This window comes from Uloborus diversus, chromosome 6 (assembly GCF_026930045.1).
Source record: "Uloborus diversus isolate 005 chromosome 6, Udiv.v.3.1, whole genome shotgun sequence".
NCBI classification, from domain to species: domain Eukaryota; kingdom Metazoa; phylum Arthropoda; class Arachnida; order Araneae; family Uloboridae; genus Uloborus; species Uloborus diversus.
The window spans coordinates 18,250,575-18,269,188 of record NC_072736.1 but is presented as its reverse complement, the minus strand read 5'-3'; the positions used below and the strand labels follow the sequence as shown (position 1 = coordinate 18,269,188).

At 36.8% G+C, this 18,614-nt stretch overlaps 1 protein-coding gene across 1 annotated transcript in view; it reads left to right on the top strand.

The window, feature by feature from the left end:
• The first annotated feature begins 16,516 nt into the window (after positions 1-16,516).
• Positions 16,517-18,614, top strand: part of LOC129224124 (UTP--glucose-1-phosphate uridylyltransferase-like) — a 74,414-nt gene continuing 72,316 nt past the window's right edge. Inside the window, exon 1 of the mRNA XM_054858537.1 lies at positions 16,517-16,637. Coding sequence (XP_054714512.1) covers positions 16,608-16,637 — 30 coding nt within the window. The 5' untranslated portion in view covers positions 16,517-16,607. The remainder of the gene's footprint in view (positions 16,638-18,614) is intronic.

Sequence of the window (18,614 nt, the reverse complement as noted above, 5' to 3'; positions counted from 1 at the left end):
CTTGGCGAACGGTAGTCGTCTCGGATGCTGTTTAATAGGGGGGTGTTCTCCAGTGTAAATCCTGTGCTGCGTTAAATTCGTACGGCCAACATCCTCCGATGTAGATGAAAACAGATGCTTGAAGTCGTCCACCAATTCTTCCGCAGCAGTTCTTTGATCTTTCGATAATGGCGCACTCCCAATTAACTTCGATGTCAAGGACTCAGAAGACACAGTCTCGGGGAAATTGATTCTTCTAATGATGCAGTTTACTGGAGTACAAGTTGCTAACACTTCACCTTTCCGGATATTCCTTGGCCTTTCACTCACGTTGGCGACTCTCACAGGAATTACATCCTTAGAAAGGTCCACAAGCGTAGATGCTACCAGCACTCCTTTTAGGCTATTGCTTAGGTTAGGGTATTCAATGAGTCCAAATAGAAAACTATTGCTTTCTTCAAGGGAGCCAGGTATTAATGATTCTGACCTTGAGGGAATCGATAAATCGGTTTGGGCTATTATTTGATGAGCGGATTTTACATCACTTTCTGCGGGAAAGACTGCTATGTCTTCTCTCGTCGAGTGCAGCTCGTTAGTCTTGAAGTCGAGGTTGAAGTCATACTTCTTTAAAAAGTCCAATCCGAGAATGAAGGGGTCTATGATAGCAGCAACGAATGCGGTATGATGGTAAATGGCATTTCCAAACACAATTTCTAAGTTCACTTTACCTTCAATCTCGATCTTGTCACCTGTCACAGTTTGGAGGGTAACGCAGGGCGGCGTCCACAGAATGTTGAGTCCAAATTGACGAGCCACATCTGTTCTAATGATCGTAACATTGGCTCCAGTGTCAATAATCAGTTCGCAGGGAAACCCGTTTACATATGCGTAAACAAATAGTCCATTACTGCCGCCACTCGTCGATGAAATCTGGAAAACTTTAAGATGGGGCTCATTCCAATTTGGCGACCTCCGCCCCGCGAGATTGCCATGGCTTAATTTTCCTGGACCTGCGAGGGAGAGGTGCTCTTCCCTCTGGTTTCTTGACGAGCTTCACAGTTTCTTCGTAAGTGACCCTCGCCACCACATTTCCAGCACTTAAGTGATTGTCCATTATGGTCCTTGGGAGCCGAATTCCTTTTGAGGATTTCTGCAATTTCTTTTATTTGCTTTTCCAGATCAGCAAAACGTGACGAAACCGGATCAGGCTCATCAGTTTTCACGCCGCGGATTGAATGGCGATCCTTGCGGGTTGCTTGCTGGGCGGCCTCCAACTTCATCGCATACACAACAGCAGAACTCAGGTCTTTGACATCCGCCATCCGTAGAGCTTTCTGGATTTCCGGATCTCGAACCCCGTCGATGTAGTAGTTGAGTGCCAGGTTGTCTCGAACATCCGCAGGACAGTCACAAAAAGCAAGATGAGACAATCTCTCGACGTCCGCCGCTAGCTCTTGCAGGGTTTCCCCGGTTTTCTGGAAACGGGATTTCAACTGGAGTCGGCTGAAATCTTTCTGGCACTTCTCACCGAAGCGAAGCTCCAACGCAGATGTGAGGGCGGCGAAATCCAGGCGCTGGCTGTCCGGAAGGGTCTGGAGAATGTCCGCTGCGTCACCTCTCAGGGATGCTGCAAGATGACAGGCCTTGGTAGCAGAGTCCCATCCGTTCGCTTCCGCCACTATCATGAATTGAGTTTTGTAAACCTGCCACGAAGTTTTCCCATCAAATGTGGCAAGTTTAATGGACGGTCGAGCAACCGATGTGGGAGCGCCAAACTGTACAGAGCTGCTTTCCGCGGTGGCCAGTCTCCTTTCCACGTCCTTAAAGATCTCTTCTTTAAGTAGAGTAAATTTCTTGTCTTCTTCTTCCAACTTATTTTCCACATTGGCGATACGCTCTTCCACAGTATCAAATTTTTCTTCCAGAGCCTCAACTTTATCTCCCATTGCGGTTAGTTGATTCTCCATCATGGTTTTCATCGACGTTAGGTCCCTTTTTATTTCATCTTGACTTGTAGTAATTTTAGCAGTTAAATCACTATTTAACTGTTCTTGGTTAGTCGCCAATTCATTTTTCAATTGTTCTTGGTTAGTCGCCAATTCATTTTTCAATTGTTCTTGGTTAGTCGCCAATTCATTTTTTTATTGTTCTTGGTTAGTCGCCATATCATTTTTTAATTGTTCTTGATTAGCCGCCAAACTTTCGGTCAAGTCACTTTTCACGGCATTTCGGCATTAATTGCTGCCAGAAGTTGTTTTAATTGGTCATCCATTGCGCGAGTAATCACCATAAAAACAAAGTCTATAAATTCAAACAGTCTTTATGAAAAAAAAAAAAAATGTCCAAAGTCACACTTACTCCAAGAAAGTCCAGAAGAAGACCCACGTTGGGCGCCAAATTGTAACGGATTCGGTGCGACTTCCACTTTCTTGAAATGAAGACACAGTTCTTGATAAAAACACAGGAAATTTATTTACACTATGTACAGGAAAGATCTTCAACAACTGCTAAATTATTCATCAGCAATTAAGCAATTATCACACAACACCGTAAACTCAACGTTTACACACGTATTTACTTCCAAATACGAAAACAACACAGCGAAATGCCTCGCTATAAACAGAGCAAAATGCTCTCCGTTCGAAATCTGAATCGAAACTCCACTGTTTATCCATCGCTAACGGCTTAAATACACCGAAAAGAATTTTCTCAAATATTCCACACGCTTCTCGAAATGCGTTGACCGTTATCAAATTTTATCAATGAACAGGAAAAAAGAATAGGGGTTGTATACTTTAGCCATATTTTAAGGGGTTGTATATTCATTACGGGAAACTATTTACAGGTTACGTTACTACAATAATTACTATTTACAGGATTTGTAACAATATCATTACTGCAGTCATTTCGGTAACTCTGGAAAAGGACAGTTATTGAAACTCTAGAAAATCGCCCGTCAAGATACGACGGGTGAAAATTGCTTCTACATTTGAACGAAGCGATTGCCTGTTTGGTGACATTTTGATAGTTGACATTTCCAGTGGATGAACCCTAAACTCCAGTAGATGGCGTTCATTGTTGACCACTTTTTCGTTTTTTAATTCCCCTGAAATGACAGTCTTACCAGTAAAACCAGTTAAGTTACCGGATCCAGTTCAGCCTTGTCACAATAAAGCTTTTCTCTGCGTGTTAAACATTACCAAAACATATTATCAAATTATCGTGCCGTGGAGCGAGTTTCGTTGTTGATGACGCCAGGAGCGTTACTCGATCATTATCTATTATATATATGAGGATTGTTTTTATTTTTCAAACACATTCTTCCTCTTTTTTTTTTTTTTTTTGAATTTCTGTGCTCTACAGCTGTAATTTTGCATGCTTTTGAGTCTAGCTTTTCAAATTCCTTAAATCATACTAAATACAAAAAAAAAAAAAAAAGACTCTCAAAGTCATTTTCCAAAAGAGGTTAAGTTATTTCTTTTTTTCTTTCTTTTTTAAAAAAAATTATATTCTGCCCGGGTTTTTCTAACCATATAATAATTCAGTGACATTATCATCCTGACATTACTGGGAAATTCTCACATAACAAAATCGCGTTTTTTAAAGATTGGAATAAACAAAGTGATATAACGTCATTTGCAGACAAGCTCTGCGTATGATACCTTAAAAAATTTGCTAACTTTTGATCTATCAAACCATACAAGTTTCAAGAAACTCTCAACTTGTTCTGTAGTTATGAAATCAGACATATACAACAAAAGCACCATCCTTATTCCAGTAGCGGATACAAGGGGAGGTTCATAGGGTTCATGACCCCCCCCCCTAAAACGTCGACAACAGTATCCGTCCACATTGTGTTCAAACACTTTATTCATAAACTAGTGGTACTCGCATGGCTTTGCCCGTAATAGAAAAATTAAATGGTCTTTTGGTTCGCCTGTATATTTACAAATAATGTATGGTGAATTTTCTCGCCAGTTGGCTTTTACCTATGTTACGGTTCCACGTTATGATAATTTCGTAATTTACTCATCCATCTTATGATAATTTTGTTCTTAAAATTGGAATAGAAAAAGAACCACATCGAATTTCTGAAAAATCGCTTCGAGGTGCACACTTCCCATCCAGACATCCTACAGACATCCTCCGGACATCCAGACAGAGAGACTTTCAGCTTATTATTAGTATAAGTAAAGATAAAGATAAAGATTTCATGAAAATCGGCCAAACGGTCTAGGCGCTATGCGCGTCACAGACATCCAGACATCCTCCGGACATCCAGACAGAGAGACTTTCAGCTTTATTATTAGTAAAGATGTGGAAGCGATTACAGTCTATTTTCAATTCATTAATTACTTTTGAAAGTAAATACTAGAACTACTACTTCGTTTCACTGCTTATTAAATTAATTTGCAACGTTTATCCCCAATTAGGTGCCTTATTCCTGGCCGATTTGGTGCTTTCTATTGTCCCCCAAACACAGTTTCAGAAATTTTTCTTTCCAAAATCCGTAGGTTCGTTTAATGGAAGGGGGGGGGGGAGGGGACATTCTTCAGCCTTACCCCCTCTAAAATGGTTTTCTGTATCCGCCCCTGCCTTATTCAAAACTGATTTCCTTTTTTTTCTTTATCTAAAAATACAGTTAGGTCGATCAAAAAAGATCTCGTCATATTAGCGTAACTAACTGCTGCGGAAAATACACAAAGGCTTATTTTAGCCTTTAGCGAGGTGAGGTGTCTTACATCCCCGAAAAATTACGCTTCTGCACTTAAACGTTTTGTAAGTGGTAAAGGGGACAAGTGGATTTCTTGTGACCTATTAGTACAGTAAAATTAGGTCAAAAAATGGCCAAACCCAAACATCCAAAAAAAAAAAAAAAAAAAAAGACGAAACCTGTTGCAAATTACTTCTTACCCTTCCAGCAAGAAGGGGTAAAAAGTCCCAGCACTTTGCGCGTCGGGTTTTGGGGGAAAGGGGGGGGACGAAATAATCTTCTATTTAAATAAAAATAATTTCTATTTCTTAAAAAAAAATTCTCAAACCTCGCAGAAACCACTCTAATAGTAAAGTAATAAACTCTCACAGAAAAAAAATTCTAATTAACAGGGGTGGACAGGCAGAGGGGAGGATTGGGGGGGGGGTTCATGGAGCAGTTTTGAGTCATTGGAATTTTTAAGGCAGTTTTTTCAAAGATTATTTCTTTCTTTTTTGAGGGCTTTTATTCTGGATGGGTACTCCGTCACACTTAAGGGGTGCGCCATCGCTTTTTTGGGGGGGGGGGGACCCTGAATTTACATTCTAAAATCAACTATTGCAGTGAAGTTCACGAAAAAATTTCCCTGATTTAAATTTTTCCGAAGTACAAAATGTCACACAATGATATGGTAATATCAGAATGATAATTCTAAAAAATCTAAGCGAGCTCAGTAACCAAATTATTTGTGACTGGAGTTATTAAACTGTTTAGAGCGCTGGAAAACCAAATTCCTGTGCAGCATAAAAAAAGTCCAAATTGACCAAAGTTTTCCTACTTCTTCTTGATTAACTTACTTCAACTTTTCTACAATCTTTTGCCATCACCGTAAGGGGGGACAAACGGAAATTGCTAATAGTGAGACGGGCCGAGACCCACGTGATAACCAGGCCAGACAACTCCCCTCCCCCCCGCTTCGTTACGCCACCAGTAGTCGATCTTTGAACTTGGCGCGAAACTTTGAAAGCAGTGCAGTCTACCAGTTAAACAATAGTGCTTCTTGGTCTGGTTGAAATAGATGAAATAAGAAATATTAACTTCGGCTGCACATTTTTGAATACAATACTGTTGGATTTATCTCATCCTTTCCACGTACCGGAATGTAGAAGCAATTAAAAAATATATATATAATATAAGTGTCTGCTGAGTGAATTTGAGTCAGCGATTTCCGCTTCCGAACAACCTGCATGTGAAGAAAAAAGCTGGGCGTCTCATGGAATAAATTTTAAAGTTCGGAGGTAAGTACTTTTCTCAGATAAACAAATTTACATTTTATGCAGTTAAGATTACTTACGTTTTCCTCCATTACACGAACAATTGTCAGTTTCCTTTCTGATATCTTTGTCTGTAATTTGTAATTTTAGTATACTGCTTTAATATTTGAAACGGTTAACTTGCAACTTTTTATTTCTTTATTTTTTCAACTTTGTACACGCATTTATTCGAAATGGATTTTCCAAGCTGACAATATACATATGTCAAAATTTTCTGCAAATATACTTGTTGCTATCAGAAGCAACGTAACTTGGTGATGATATTCAGTTAATATGTAAACAAGTTTATTGAAACAGGCTTTTAACTGAACTAATCTTATATTTTCCGTTTCGATTAAATTGTTTCATACGCTAGCATTTGTTATTTTGATCAAAAAACATTCCTTGATGGGCTTCCGTAGTTCTGAGATAGAAGATTAGATTTGAACGCCGGAGGTCGTGGGTCCGATACTCAAACATTTCCCCCCAACTACGCCCCTGAAATGTTATTCAAACAAGCTGGTTCTGTGCGTAAATTAAAAAAATATATACGGTTTTTTTTCACTGTTGTCTTTAAGTTTTATGATATTTATGCACACATTGTGGTTAAGTTAACGGTATTCATAATTTCTGGGCTTGCGAAAGATTAGTTTTGAGCAGTGGATACACAACGTGTTTTTGCCAAATGCTCTGTGCTTGTTTGTTTATGCTTAAAAAGGGCAAAATATCTTGAACTACATATTTTTTGAACTCCTTGGGTTTTCTGTTAATAAGCTTTCAGGAACTCTGAAACTGTAACATAAATTGAATTAAGGGGCTGTCTATAAAGTATTATGCAAACTTTTGAACAAATTCCCCCCCCCCCTCCTCCTTGTTACATGTAACGCTGTTCAACATGAGCATATTGTTATAAACAACGCGTGATGTCACACTTCTTGTTATCCCCTCCCTTCCCCCTGTCACAAAACTGTCACATTGATTTCCTAAAAGAGCATACTCAGCAAAATGTTGATCTAGATTTAACATATATGAGGTTTTAAGTATTAAAGAAAGTTGCTAAAATGGTCATTCTATGAAAAGTTTTTTGAAAAAGGTTACTTTGTCATCAATTAATGCTTTTTAAAATAATTTTTCAAAAGCCTAAAATGATGAACTATTAAAGCCCCCCCCCCACACACAAGAATCATTAGCAGCAGAAAAAGCTAAAAATGGAAAAGTAGCCGAATTCCAAAAAAAAAAAAAAAAAAGGCTGTTTAGATATTGAATACATTTTTTGGATGTACAACATACAGTATTCATGATGTTGTATTATACATTCTTTAATTAACGTTTTTCAAGTTGAATTCCTGTGTAATTTTTCGAGAGTGCCCACCGAAGGGGGGGGGGGGGTTCGGAATCATAGTCTCATAGTAATGATAGCTTTTCAACGGCTATAGTTATAAATAACTGTGCCCTTGAAATTTTAAGGGAGATGGAGATGTTTTGGGTTTTTTTTTTTTTTGAAGTTTTCATAATTGAAGGGGGTAGGGCACTGTCTACTTTGGGGGATGGCACCCAAGCATTCACGTCTTTTGAAAAGCATAAATTTGCTCAGCTAAGTTAACATTAATAATATGGTATTATGTACTTTAATTTGATGTTATGTCTTTGAAACATATTGCAGTCATGTTTCCCGTTTTCTTAAGTAAAAATGTTTATTTATTTTTTAAAATTTCATTTAATTCTTATTCAAATACAATAGTAATATTTTTTGTTTTGATGTAATTATAAAATGAAAGTTCATTTATTTATTTGAATACTTCTTAAGACTTAATGTTTCAATACAATATACGAGTAGTTAAAATGCGATTAGTTAAAAAACAATTTCCAATGAAAAATAAAACTGTTTATTTATCACTTTGTTTTAACATGATTGTAAAATAAAATCGTGTTTAGTTATTTGAATACTTTGTAATACTTATAAATGTTTTTATGTTAAATACTATGAATTAAGCTCAGTGTATTTTTTAATGTATGATTATCGGTTCCTTTTTATGTTTTCAAATGAAAAAGTAGAACTTGTAATGCTACTAAAATAACAGAAGTCAATAATAAATAAACCAAATAGTTTTATTTAACCAAAATATTAATCGAAGTGCTCACTTCCCAATATCATTGTGGATCGACAAACGATGACGTCATTTGCTAGTTGGATGGCCTTCCTATCTCGAAGGCCTCGGACGGGCAATGCTGCAATTCTGCACCCTCTAAGTCGGTGGGGGATTCTCATTTGCAAACAGCAAGCTACCTCTCTTTTCCGAAGCTGGTTATGCGAATTATGCTAAAGATGCGGACATATACTTGCAACACTATCTGAAACTTTTGAGTACATTGTGCGATAAAAAAAATTTGATGACATTAAACATCAGCTAAAACATCAGCTATCCAACGATCTAACGCAGTGACAAATTCTGGTGGTCTAGAACCTGTAGTGATTCAACGATAGAACAAGTCTTGATGAGAGCAATGAGCAATACAACAATAGAATGCTAAATATTTACACCTTTTTGTCTCTCAGTTTGGAAATTACAATCTGTTTCTAAAGCCCCCAGAAGTTTCTTCCCTCTCAAGTTGGTAGTAGTATTGCTCGCTGATGATAAAGTGAGTTGCGATGAGACCTTTAACATTCGTGTAGTAACACCAAAGGATATTGAAGGCAAACAATTTTGTGGCATTTCTTTGTAAAAGAGGTAAGCAGTTATGTCTTTAGCTTCTGTTACGAGAGTAGTTATTATCTGTAAAGATGTGTAAGCCAAACCATCTTTTACACCGACTGGTATGAACAGTAAAGATGGAATAACAAATTGCTAAAAACTTCTGGTACGAGTTATGCTTTGATCCTCCATCAGTATTCGATGAATTTGGTTTCAGAAGGAAAGAAATCCTGCATCGTTAAAGTGCTATTATCTGAAGCAAAAGGTTCATCCACCATCACAGAACGAACAGCTGGTGTCATATATGAGGCAGTGAGAAGCAAAGGGATGTAAGTGGACATTTTCAAGTTTTGAATTAAACGCGTTTAAAGATAACATCCTAGATAGGCTTTCATTGATTTTCTCTTCTAAATCATGCTGTATAGAAGCAACTACTAGGTCTACTAGTACCATCTCTTGCGCCAAGATAGAGGAGAGGTTCACCAACCATTTGTACTGGTTTTCTCCAAATTTTCAATTTTGCCGCTGACATCCCTTCGCTTCTCACTGCATCATATGTAATAGATGGAAGATACCTGCTGGATCATATTTTTGGTTCTGTAAGCTTCAAGGAAATATACCAACAATGCAGTGTATAGGTCACTTGTAAGTATGGGAAAGCTAGTGTCATTGGAGTTACCGAGACATGGGCTACCGAAAGTGATGATGATTTATTATCTATTGCTGGGTATAATTTGTTTAGACAAGATAGAGTAGGTAAAAGAGGTGGTGAGGTTTTATTTTATGTCAGAGACACTTTAATTTGCAATGAATTGGTAATTAATGATAAACCTAATGAGATTGATATGATTTGGCTGGAGTTGATTATTAATAAGGGCAAAAAACTACGTTTGGGGAATATTCATAGGCCACCCAACTTAAGCCAGGGTCAAGACGAACAGATGTTTAGTATTATTAGTGACATTTCTAGCAAGGGGTCAGTCATCATAATGGGAGATTTTAATTTTCCAGGAATTGATTGGAATAATTTTTACCATAGTAATAGCAGAGAAGAGGATTTTTTGAAAGTAATTGGTGACTGTTTCTTAGATCAAATTGTAACTCAGGGTACTCGACAGGACGCGATTTTAGATCTAGTTTTCTGCGACATGGAAGGCTCTGTTCAGGGGTTATGTGTAGGGGAACACATTGGAGATAGCGACCACAACAGTATTAGGTTTGGGATTAAATTTGATATGCACAAAGTAGAGAATTTTAGGTTTGTGCCCAATTTCAGAAATACTGACTTTGTGGCACTTCGGCAGAGTTTGAAAGCAGTTTTTTCTTCTGGATTGGACAATAGCGATGTGAATCTTCAGTGGGCAGAGTTTAAGGAAAATCTAGCGAATACGGTTAGGGATCATGTTCCTTTTAGGAGAAAGGGTGTCAACACTAAAATTTGGCCAATGTGGTTCTCCAGGGAAACTAAAGACGCTCTAAATTACAAGCAAGCTGCTTTTCATAGGTTTAGAGAAACAGGTCACAGTGCAGATAGGCTCCAATATTGTAAGGCAAGGTGTAAATTTAAGTATTTGGTACGGATTCAGAAAAGAGAGTTGGAGCAAAGACTGGCAGATAGCATAAACAGGAATCCCAAGAGGTTTTTTGCATACGCTAATTCGGGGAAAGTTCGAAATAGTCATATTGGGCCACTGGTTGATGAGCACGGAATTTTAATTCAGGACGATAGTGATATTGCTAATGTTCTTAATAACTTTTTTTCGAGTGTTTTTAACGATAACTGTATCTCAACAGTTGACACCAACAAGACACAAGCTATAGTACAGCTTGAGGACTTTGTATTTTCCAGGGATGACGTTTTACTTCATTTGAAAAAAATTAAAGAGACTAAGGCTCCGGGGCCAGATAGTATTTATCCGAAAATTTTAGTTGAATGTGCAGAGGAATTAGCAGATGTAATCGCAAACATTTTCAATGCTTCTTATAATTCGGGGACAGTGCCAGAGGACTGGAAGCTGGCTAACATTACACCGCTCTTCAAGAAAGGGTCTAAAGGGAGTGCGGGAAATTATAGACCTGTGAGTTTAACTTCGGTGGTTTGCAAAATTTTTGAAACATTGATGAAAATTAAGATAGTAAATTTTCTAGAGACTAATAATCTATTGACTAGTTTTCAGTACGGTTTTAGGAAAGGTAAATCTTGTGCAACTAATTTATTACATTTCTATGACAAAGTTACCATGGCTTTGGACAATAAGAAGCCTGTAGATGTTGTTTACATTGATTTTCAAAAAGCTTTCGATAAGGTACCGCATGTTGCTCTACTTAGCAAATTAGCTGATATTGGAATAGGAGGGAAAACTTTCATTTGGGTAAAAAATTGGCTGACCGGAAGGAAACAAAGAGTAGTTGTAAGGGGAAATTATTCTAATTGGAGTGAGGTCTTAAGCGGGGTTCCTCAAGGATCAGTGTTAGGGCCTGTTTTGTTCATTGTCTTTATGAACGATATTCACAAAAATATTTCTGGGAACATGAATTGTTTTGCTGATGATGTCAAAGTTATGGGGACTGTAGAAAATGAAGAACAAGCAAATCAGCTGCAAGAAGATCTAGATCATTAAACGGAGTGGGCTGATAAATGGGGTATGGCTGTTAATGTTGGGAAATGTCAAGTGCTACATTTAGGGCATGGAAATAAGTGTACAAGTTATTATTTGCAAGGTTCAGTCATTAGTCAGGCAGACAAAGTTACTGATCTGGGGGTCCTAATAAGTCAGGATTTAAAGTTTAGCCAACAGTGCAGCATTGCTAGCAACAAAGCCAATAAGATGCTTGGTTTTATCAATAGATCTATTTCAAATAAATCTAAAGAAGTTCTTCTGCCCTTATATAGAAGTTTGGTAAGACCCCATTTGGAGTATGCTGTTCAGTTTTGGTCTCCTTATCTTAAGAAAGACATTAATGTATTGGAAAGTGTTCAAAGGCGGGCTACAAGGCTAATAAGTGGACTTTCCAACTTAGATTATGATTCCAGGCTTAGAAGGCTAAAAATGTACAGTCTTGAGCAAAGAAGAGACCGAGGGGACATGATTCTGCTGTTTAAATTTATTAAAACGAAAGATGTTACGGGGCTAAAGTTTAGCACTGAAAACAGGACAAGGGGTCATTGTTTTAAGCTATTTAAATCTCAGGCTAACATGGATATTAGGAAATATTATTATTTTAGCAGGGTAGTGGAACCTTGGAACAGCTTACCGGAAGAGGTTTTAATGAGCAAAGGAGTAGACAGTTTTAAGAGGGCCATTGATCTTCACTGGGGATTGTAAATTGACTAGGACCAGTCTAGCTGGGCCCAGAGCCTGTTGCTGGTCGTCACTTTTGTATTTGTAAGGTTTATACACACGGTTTTAAACGTATATGCATAACGAGCACTTAAGATACGGTTTCAGTTACAATTACGCATACAAACATAATGGGGTTGTTTCCTTCAGTCAAAAGTAGTACTTTTAGTCACTGAATAGATAGAATAAGCAAAAAAAAAAAAATTAATTTGAATTTTGACATCATGAATTCAAATTATGTTTTTCGCAATCACGAGTGTGTGTATGTAGGCGTGTGTGTTTGTGTGTGGGGGTATGTGTGTTTCTGTGTAGGGGGTATGTTTATGTGTGTGTAGGCATATGTGTTTGTGTCTGTCTGCAGGCATGAATGTGTGGGTAGTTGTGTGTATGTGTATGTTTTTGTGTGTGTGTATGTGTAGGTGTCTGTATGTGCTTATGTGTGTATGTGTTTGTGTATGCGTGTGTGTATGTGTTTGTATGTGTATGTGTGTGTGTAATTGTGTATGTATGCGCGTGTGTGTAGGACATGGATGCAACCTGGAGACGGCTTTCACTATAGGAGCAGCATCGTGAGGACCCGGTCGACGGTGATGCTGCAGAGGGAGGCGGGAGGAAAATAAAATCAAAGGACATCAAAAACAGTCAAATAAGAACAATAAGCAATCGTGATTGCTCAAAAAGAAAAAACATGGACCCAGAAAATTCTTTCATTTTCCCAACAGTTATTTTTTAGTTAATTTTTTAAATTGTCTGATTTTGAAAACAAGGCGTATTCTTGATGACGTCACAAATGATGCAATTTGGCGCACTTTCTACCACGTTTCCACGAATCTAGAAGCGAATTGAAAATGTGCTCTACGCTTGCTATGAACCATATCGTTGCCAATACACGTGAGTAAAGATGCGAATCAAATATTTTGGACCGTGAATGGCATTTCATCATTTGTGATGTCATCGGCAGAAGCGTTAAACGATGAAAGAGCACCGATTTAAGTAATTTTTTTAAAAATATTAAACTTGAAGAAATTATTTAAAAAATGATCATATTCTATGTTTTTAAGCATGCTCTTTCAGAAGAAAATACTTTTAAAATTTGGCTTCAAAGGTTAATCTATGAATCGGTTAATCCAATGAACACGGTTAACTCTGCAATGAGTTTTTCTTGCAATGAATTGTTTGTAACATCATTTATTATTGTTAATTTTTATTACTCCACGTTGTTATTGCGGTTGCGGTTTATACGTGGATATCCGAGGCGGCAATTGGGACTGAAAACTGGGGGGGGGGGGGGGGGGGGGGGGGGGCAAAAAAAAACAACTAAAAGCCATAGGACTTTTAACGACAGCAAAAGAATGGAGAAAAAAAGAAGAGAGAAAAAACTGCAAAATTTTGCTTGGGCTAGTTTTGAGAGCAGATGAGTGGTAATTGGTGTAAATCTAGCAACTTAATTCGCTATTTTATTAAGATTTTGATGAATTTTTTACGCAGTTACTTTCCTCGAAGGAACACTTAGACATGAATTAGACTTACATTATTTACCCCAAAGTATTTTGAGATGTCACGAACACTTAATAATGATTTCATTGAACAAGTACGGCCTTTTTAAGTAAAACAATTGATTAACTAATATCTAAACAATGAATAGATAAACTAAAAGTTACTGCTTGAAGCGCTAAATAATGTTTCGAAAAAAGATAGTTAAAGTAATAATTATATTCTGAAAATTTTGACATTTCTGATTTTTTTTCTTTACTTTTAGTTTTGGTTCCTAAATAGGAAAATAAAATAAATAAAGAAACCACAAAAAAGGGAGAGGGGGTCGCTCCCCTCCCCTCCGAATCGCCACCGCTGGTAGATGTGAATTGGAATGACTGGTTACCTTAAAATACATTCGATACGCCAGAAAAACAATTGTGATGGCGAATGAATTATGCTTAGCCCCACCGCTAATCAGTGTTTTTTTTTTTTTTTTTTTTTTGCACGGTATTTAGAATGAATAAAAAATACAAACAAATAAAATTGAATTTTGGCAGAATTATAACTTCTAGAAATACGTAGTAAAAATTTTCCCGCAACTCTTGTTTGCGAAAACTTCTATTTTTCAGGAACGAATTCAAGATTTTTTTCTTCTTTTTTTTAGTAAATCGAAAACAATCGCATTGTTTATTGAAAATTTAAAAGTACAGATTAATAGCATTCTTTGTGAATTATGATCGTTTTTTCACTGTATTGTGCTTCCTGTGGAAAAACAAAAAAGCCATATCTGAGTAAAAAACTGAACAAGAAATTTCGCATCAATTTTCGGACAATGAAAACAATAGCGCAGAAAAATTATTTAGCATCAAGAATTTAAAAAAAGAAAAAATTGTTTAGTATTTCATTGTTTTCATATACGTATCTTTTCTTAAGACCAGTCATATCGATAGTTATGAGATTATGTTTTTTCTTTTGTAAAAAAGGGGATTTATTACTCAAATGTACTGAATAATGTGATGAAACATTCAATATGATTTGGATATATAAATAAAATGCTGCTTTTCAGAAGGAAATAACTAATAAAGTAGGTTAAATTTTTCAAAAGAAATTGAACTTTTCTTAAAATTATTTTGTTTTATGTTTATAGTTGTTAAAAATTAACTACATTCCAGTACAAGGTCGAAGTACATCCATACCTGAGGTGAAGAATCTTTTGTTTTCTTCAACTTTTTTGTTTATTTTCGTTGCTTTTATCGGATGTCTTTATATCCAAAAGCTCACAACTTTGAATTGAAAAATAGGTTCCTGGAAACCTCGAAACACGTGTAGTCAGTAATCTTTATTTGCGTTGAAAAATGTTGGATACTTCCTGTTATTTCTCGGCACAAAGGTACTTATTTATTTATTACTTCTGGTTATGGTTCATTACTGCTATTGTGGTTAGATCATAAAAGTAATAACCATATAAAATTGATATATTTTATTTATTTATTTGAAATGTTTTTTGAAAAAGAGCTCAATAAACACAGGACAATAACACTTAAGATTCTCACCTAATTGTCAAGTTTGATGTAGCTTTTTAGTGCAAAAAGGTTTTCACCCCAGGTTTGTGTTCTAAAAAATAAATAAATAAAATAAATAACTTGTGATTAATTTCTGTTTAAAACATAAGGGATTCACTGGCAGCATTCAATTTTTACTTCCTTTTACAAAAAAAAAAAAAAAAAAAAAAAAAACAACTGTTGTATTCGCGAAAAAAATTTAACTCAAAAAACCGACCTTAATTTCCATTTTGCTCACCCCCGAATGAATGTTGAGTTTTTTTTTTTCGACTCGACCACAGGTGGATAATTGCCTAAGCACGTATAGACATACGAAATATCCATTTTTATGATTCTCGAGTTAGTTACAACGAATTTTCTCGTGATGTCTATATGTACGTATGTATGTGCGTACGTGCGGATGTGCTTATGTGCGCATGTATGTCGCATAACTCAAGAACGGGAAGTCCTAGAAAGTTGAAATTTGGTACGTAGACTACCAGTGGGGTCTAGTTGTGCACCTCCCCTTTTGGTTGCATTCGGGATTTTCTAAAGGGGGCTTTTACCCCTTTTTTGGGGGAAATCATTGTTAATTTCGATGTAAACTCAAGTGGTGTTATAATTTGGCGAACACTTGGCGATATATCGCCAGTCTTTTGGTCGTCAAGTTTTCTCGTGAAGTTGGCGACGAATTTGGCGTTTTTTTTTTTTTTTTAATCTGGTTTTAATTTGGCCATATTTAGAGAGTTAACCATTGAATCACATTAAAACTGCCAATATTTCGAAAATTTATCTGTATAAAACGTAAATCTGTATATTCTTTGCTTCGGTTCGCAACAAACTTGGGGTGAAAATATTTAAAGTGTTTCTTTGTGCACTCCGAGGCACTATTATCTTTAAATTGGAGTAAAAGGAAGTCATGTGATGCACACATCAGCTCGTTTCTTTTGCGCCCTCGAATCTGCACGCCTTCGTTTTTTTTTTCATTTCATTTTATGTACGCCTTCGAATTTTTCCCCTTTCTTTCTTCTTTCTTTCTTTTTATGCCCTCGAACCTGTGTGCCTTCGATTTTTTTGCACCCTCGAATCTGTGCGCCCTTTAGGCGTCAATGTTGGCGCCCTCTTGGGGGACCCAGTCTGCCCCTGATACTCTGATACCAGGGACAGACTGAATCCCCCAAGATACTCTGCAGCAACAATAATTGTAGAGTTAAATCGTTTTTAACTTTCTCCAGAAAACACATAAAAAAAAGAAGAAAGATAAGTAATATTTGAATTTCAAAAAAGCTGGAATGATCAATGCTTCAGACCAAAATAGACAAACAATTTCTCTCAAAATGAGAGAAATTATCTCAGAAATATCACGAAGTCCTAACAAAGTGAAGAGTATCTCTTTTCATATCTCCCTCCCGCCTTGATACTGGCCAAGGACATGACACGGTTCAAGAGGACCACGTTTTTTTATCTTTGCATTACAGCATGTGTTTTCTATTGGGGTGAGCACAAACTGTCGTGGAAGTCTTGGGGTTTCAGTCTTGTTAGTTCATTACTACGGAAATTCGACGAAAAAAATGGCGCTGAATACTGCACATCTCAATGTCGTGAGTAGTTGGCTTTACTTATTCTTTATCTATGGAGAAGGATTCGTGAAAATTGTTTGCTTATGAATATTTTGATGTTTGAAACGTATGGTAGTTTTACTGATCCGAATATAATTAAACAGTACATTTCAATCATTGTAATGAAAAAGAATCTCTATTGAAATTTGGAAATAAACTGAACAATAAAGCACTATATCAGGGGTTCCCAACCTGTGGGTGGCGACCCCCAAGGGGTCGCGAAGGATTTCTTAGGAGGTCGCGACATTATCCCTATATTTAAAAATATATTATTGCACAGTTGAAAAATTAAACTACATAGGAGAAAAATAGCATCATTTTAGAGAAGAGTAGCATCAAGCGCAATGGCGAATACAGGAGAAAGGGCTTATGGCTACAGTAACCCCTCCCCCTCTCATGCCAGAGTACCTGATCACAGAACATCCTCTAAGATTATCATGAGCTTTGACTTAGGGACTTCAATCGCTTCAAATTTCCGCAACAGAGTCCCGAATACCCTCCCTCTAACATTATTCAAAATCGTCTAAAATTTCATTTTCGGAACTTCAATTTCGAAGTTTCTGTGAGAGATTCTCTAAGTCCCAATCCTTATCCTGAAAGGTGTCCTGCAGCTGCGTTTTTTAAAGCTTAATTTTCGAAATATTCCAGGGAAGAGCCCCGAACCTCTTCCCGTCCTCGAACTTAGCCAAGTAAAAAATTGCCAAGAATTTTTAGGATTTTAATTTTGGAAAAAAAATCCAGGGGAATGCCTGCCGTACCCCTTCACATAATAAAAGATCATATACAATTTCGTTTTAAGGCTTAAATTTCAAAAGAAAAAAAAAAATCCGGGTGAGGATAGCCTAACATTTCTCCTTGTCGTAAAAGGTAACTTACAATTCTGTTTTTTTTTTTTTTTTTGACTTAAATTTCGAAAAAAAACTTTCGGGAGTACTCGAGATCCTCTCTCCCGCACACATCCTTAAAACTCGTCTAAAATTCTGTTCTCGGAACATCAATTCAAAAAAAAAAAAAACTGCGGGGGGGGGGGGGAGGCTCCGAATCCAAACTTTTTTCCTACTAATGTTTTTACTAAGATGGCCAATAATTGCGTTTTTAGAACCTCAAACTGAAAAATTTTCCGGAGAAAGATCGCCCCAGGGCCGCGCCAAGCCTGATCGGCGCCGTCGTGCAAATGTCTTTTGAGCGCCTTTATGCTCTGGCGTTCGAGGAAAATACAGTTAACGCCTGGCGGGAGATTTTGTAGACAAATATAAAACGGAAATAAAATAAGTTTGGCATTTAGTTTACACATACACAAAAAAAGTGTGTGAATATTTAATTTCGCAATATGGTGTACGTTTTTACTTCATATCTCGAAATTATTTTGAGTTCAGCAGCTCCTCTGATATGCTAATGCGTTTTGGAAGAAGAAAATATATATCTAAGTTAAAGCCACTTTGAATACCTATCTAATCTCTAAGTGATGAATAATTAATAAAAACTTTTATGCCTGCCAACAGGAGCAGTTGACGCAACTAAAAAATAGGTTTAGGGGGCACAAATTGAAAAAAAAAAAAAAAAAAAAAAAAAAAATCTTTTAATAAAAGGGATCCGGGGATTCTCCCCAGAAAATTTTTGAAACATGTAGTTCGAAAAACGCAATTTTAGACGGTCTTTGGTGGTGCTATGGGGAAAAAGAGTACAAGGCGATCTGCGGAAATTTATAGAATTTGGAAGTCTTAAAACATGATTGTAGTTCATATCTATAGACGTTAGAATAAGGAATGGAACTCTGAGATTCTACCCAATCGTTTTTTTTTTTTTTTTTTTGAGAAATAGAAATCAATTCCCCTTTTCTCCCCACCAATTTTTTGAAATAGAACAAAAGCGCAATTAAAGACACGTTGAAGATTTTTACAAGAAGGGAATTCTGGAGCTCCCCCCCCCCCCCTGATTTTTTTTAAAAAATTTAAGTCC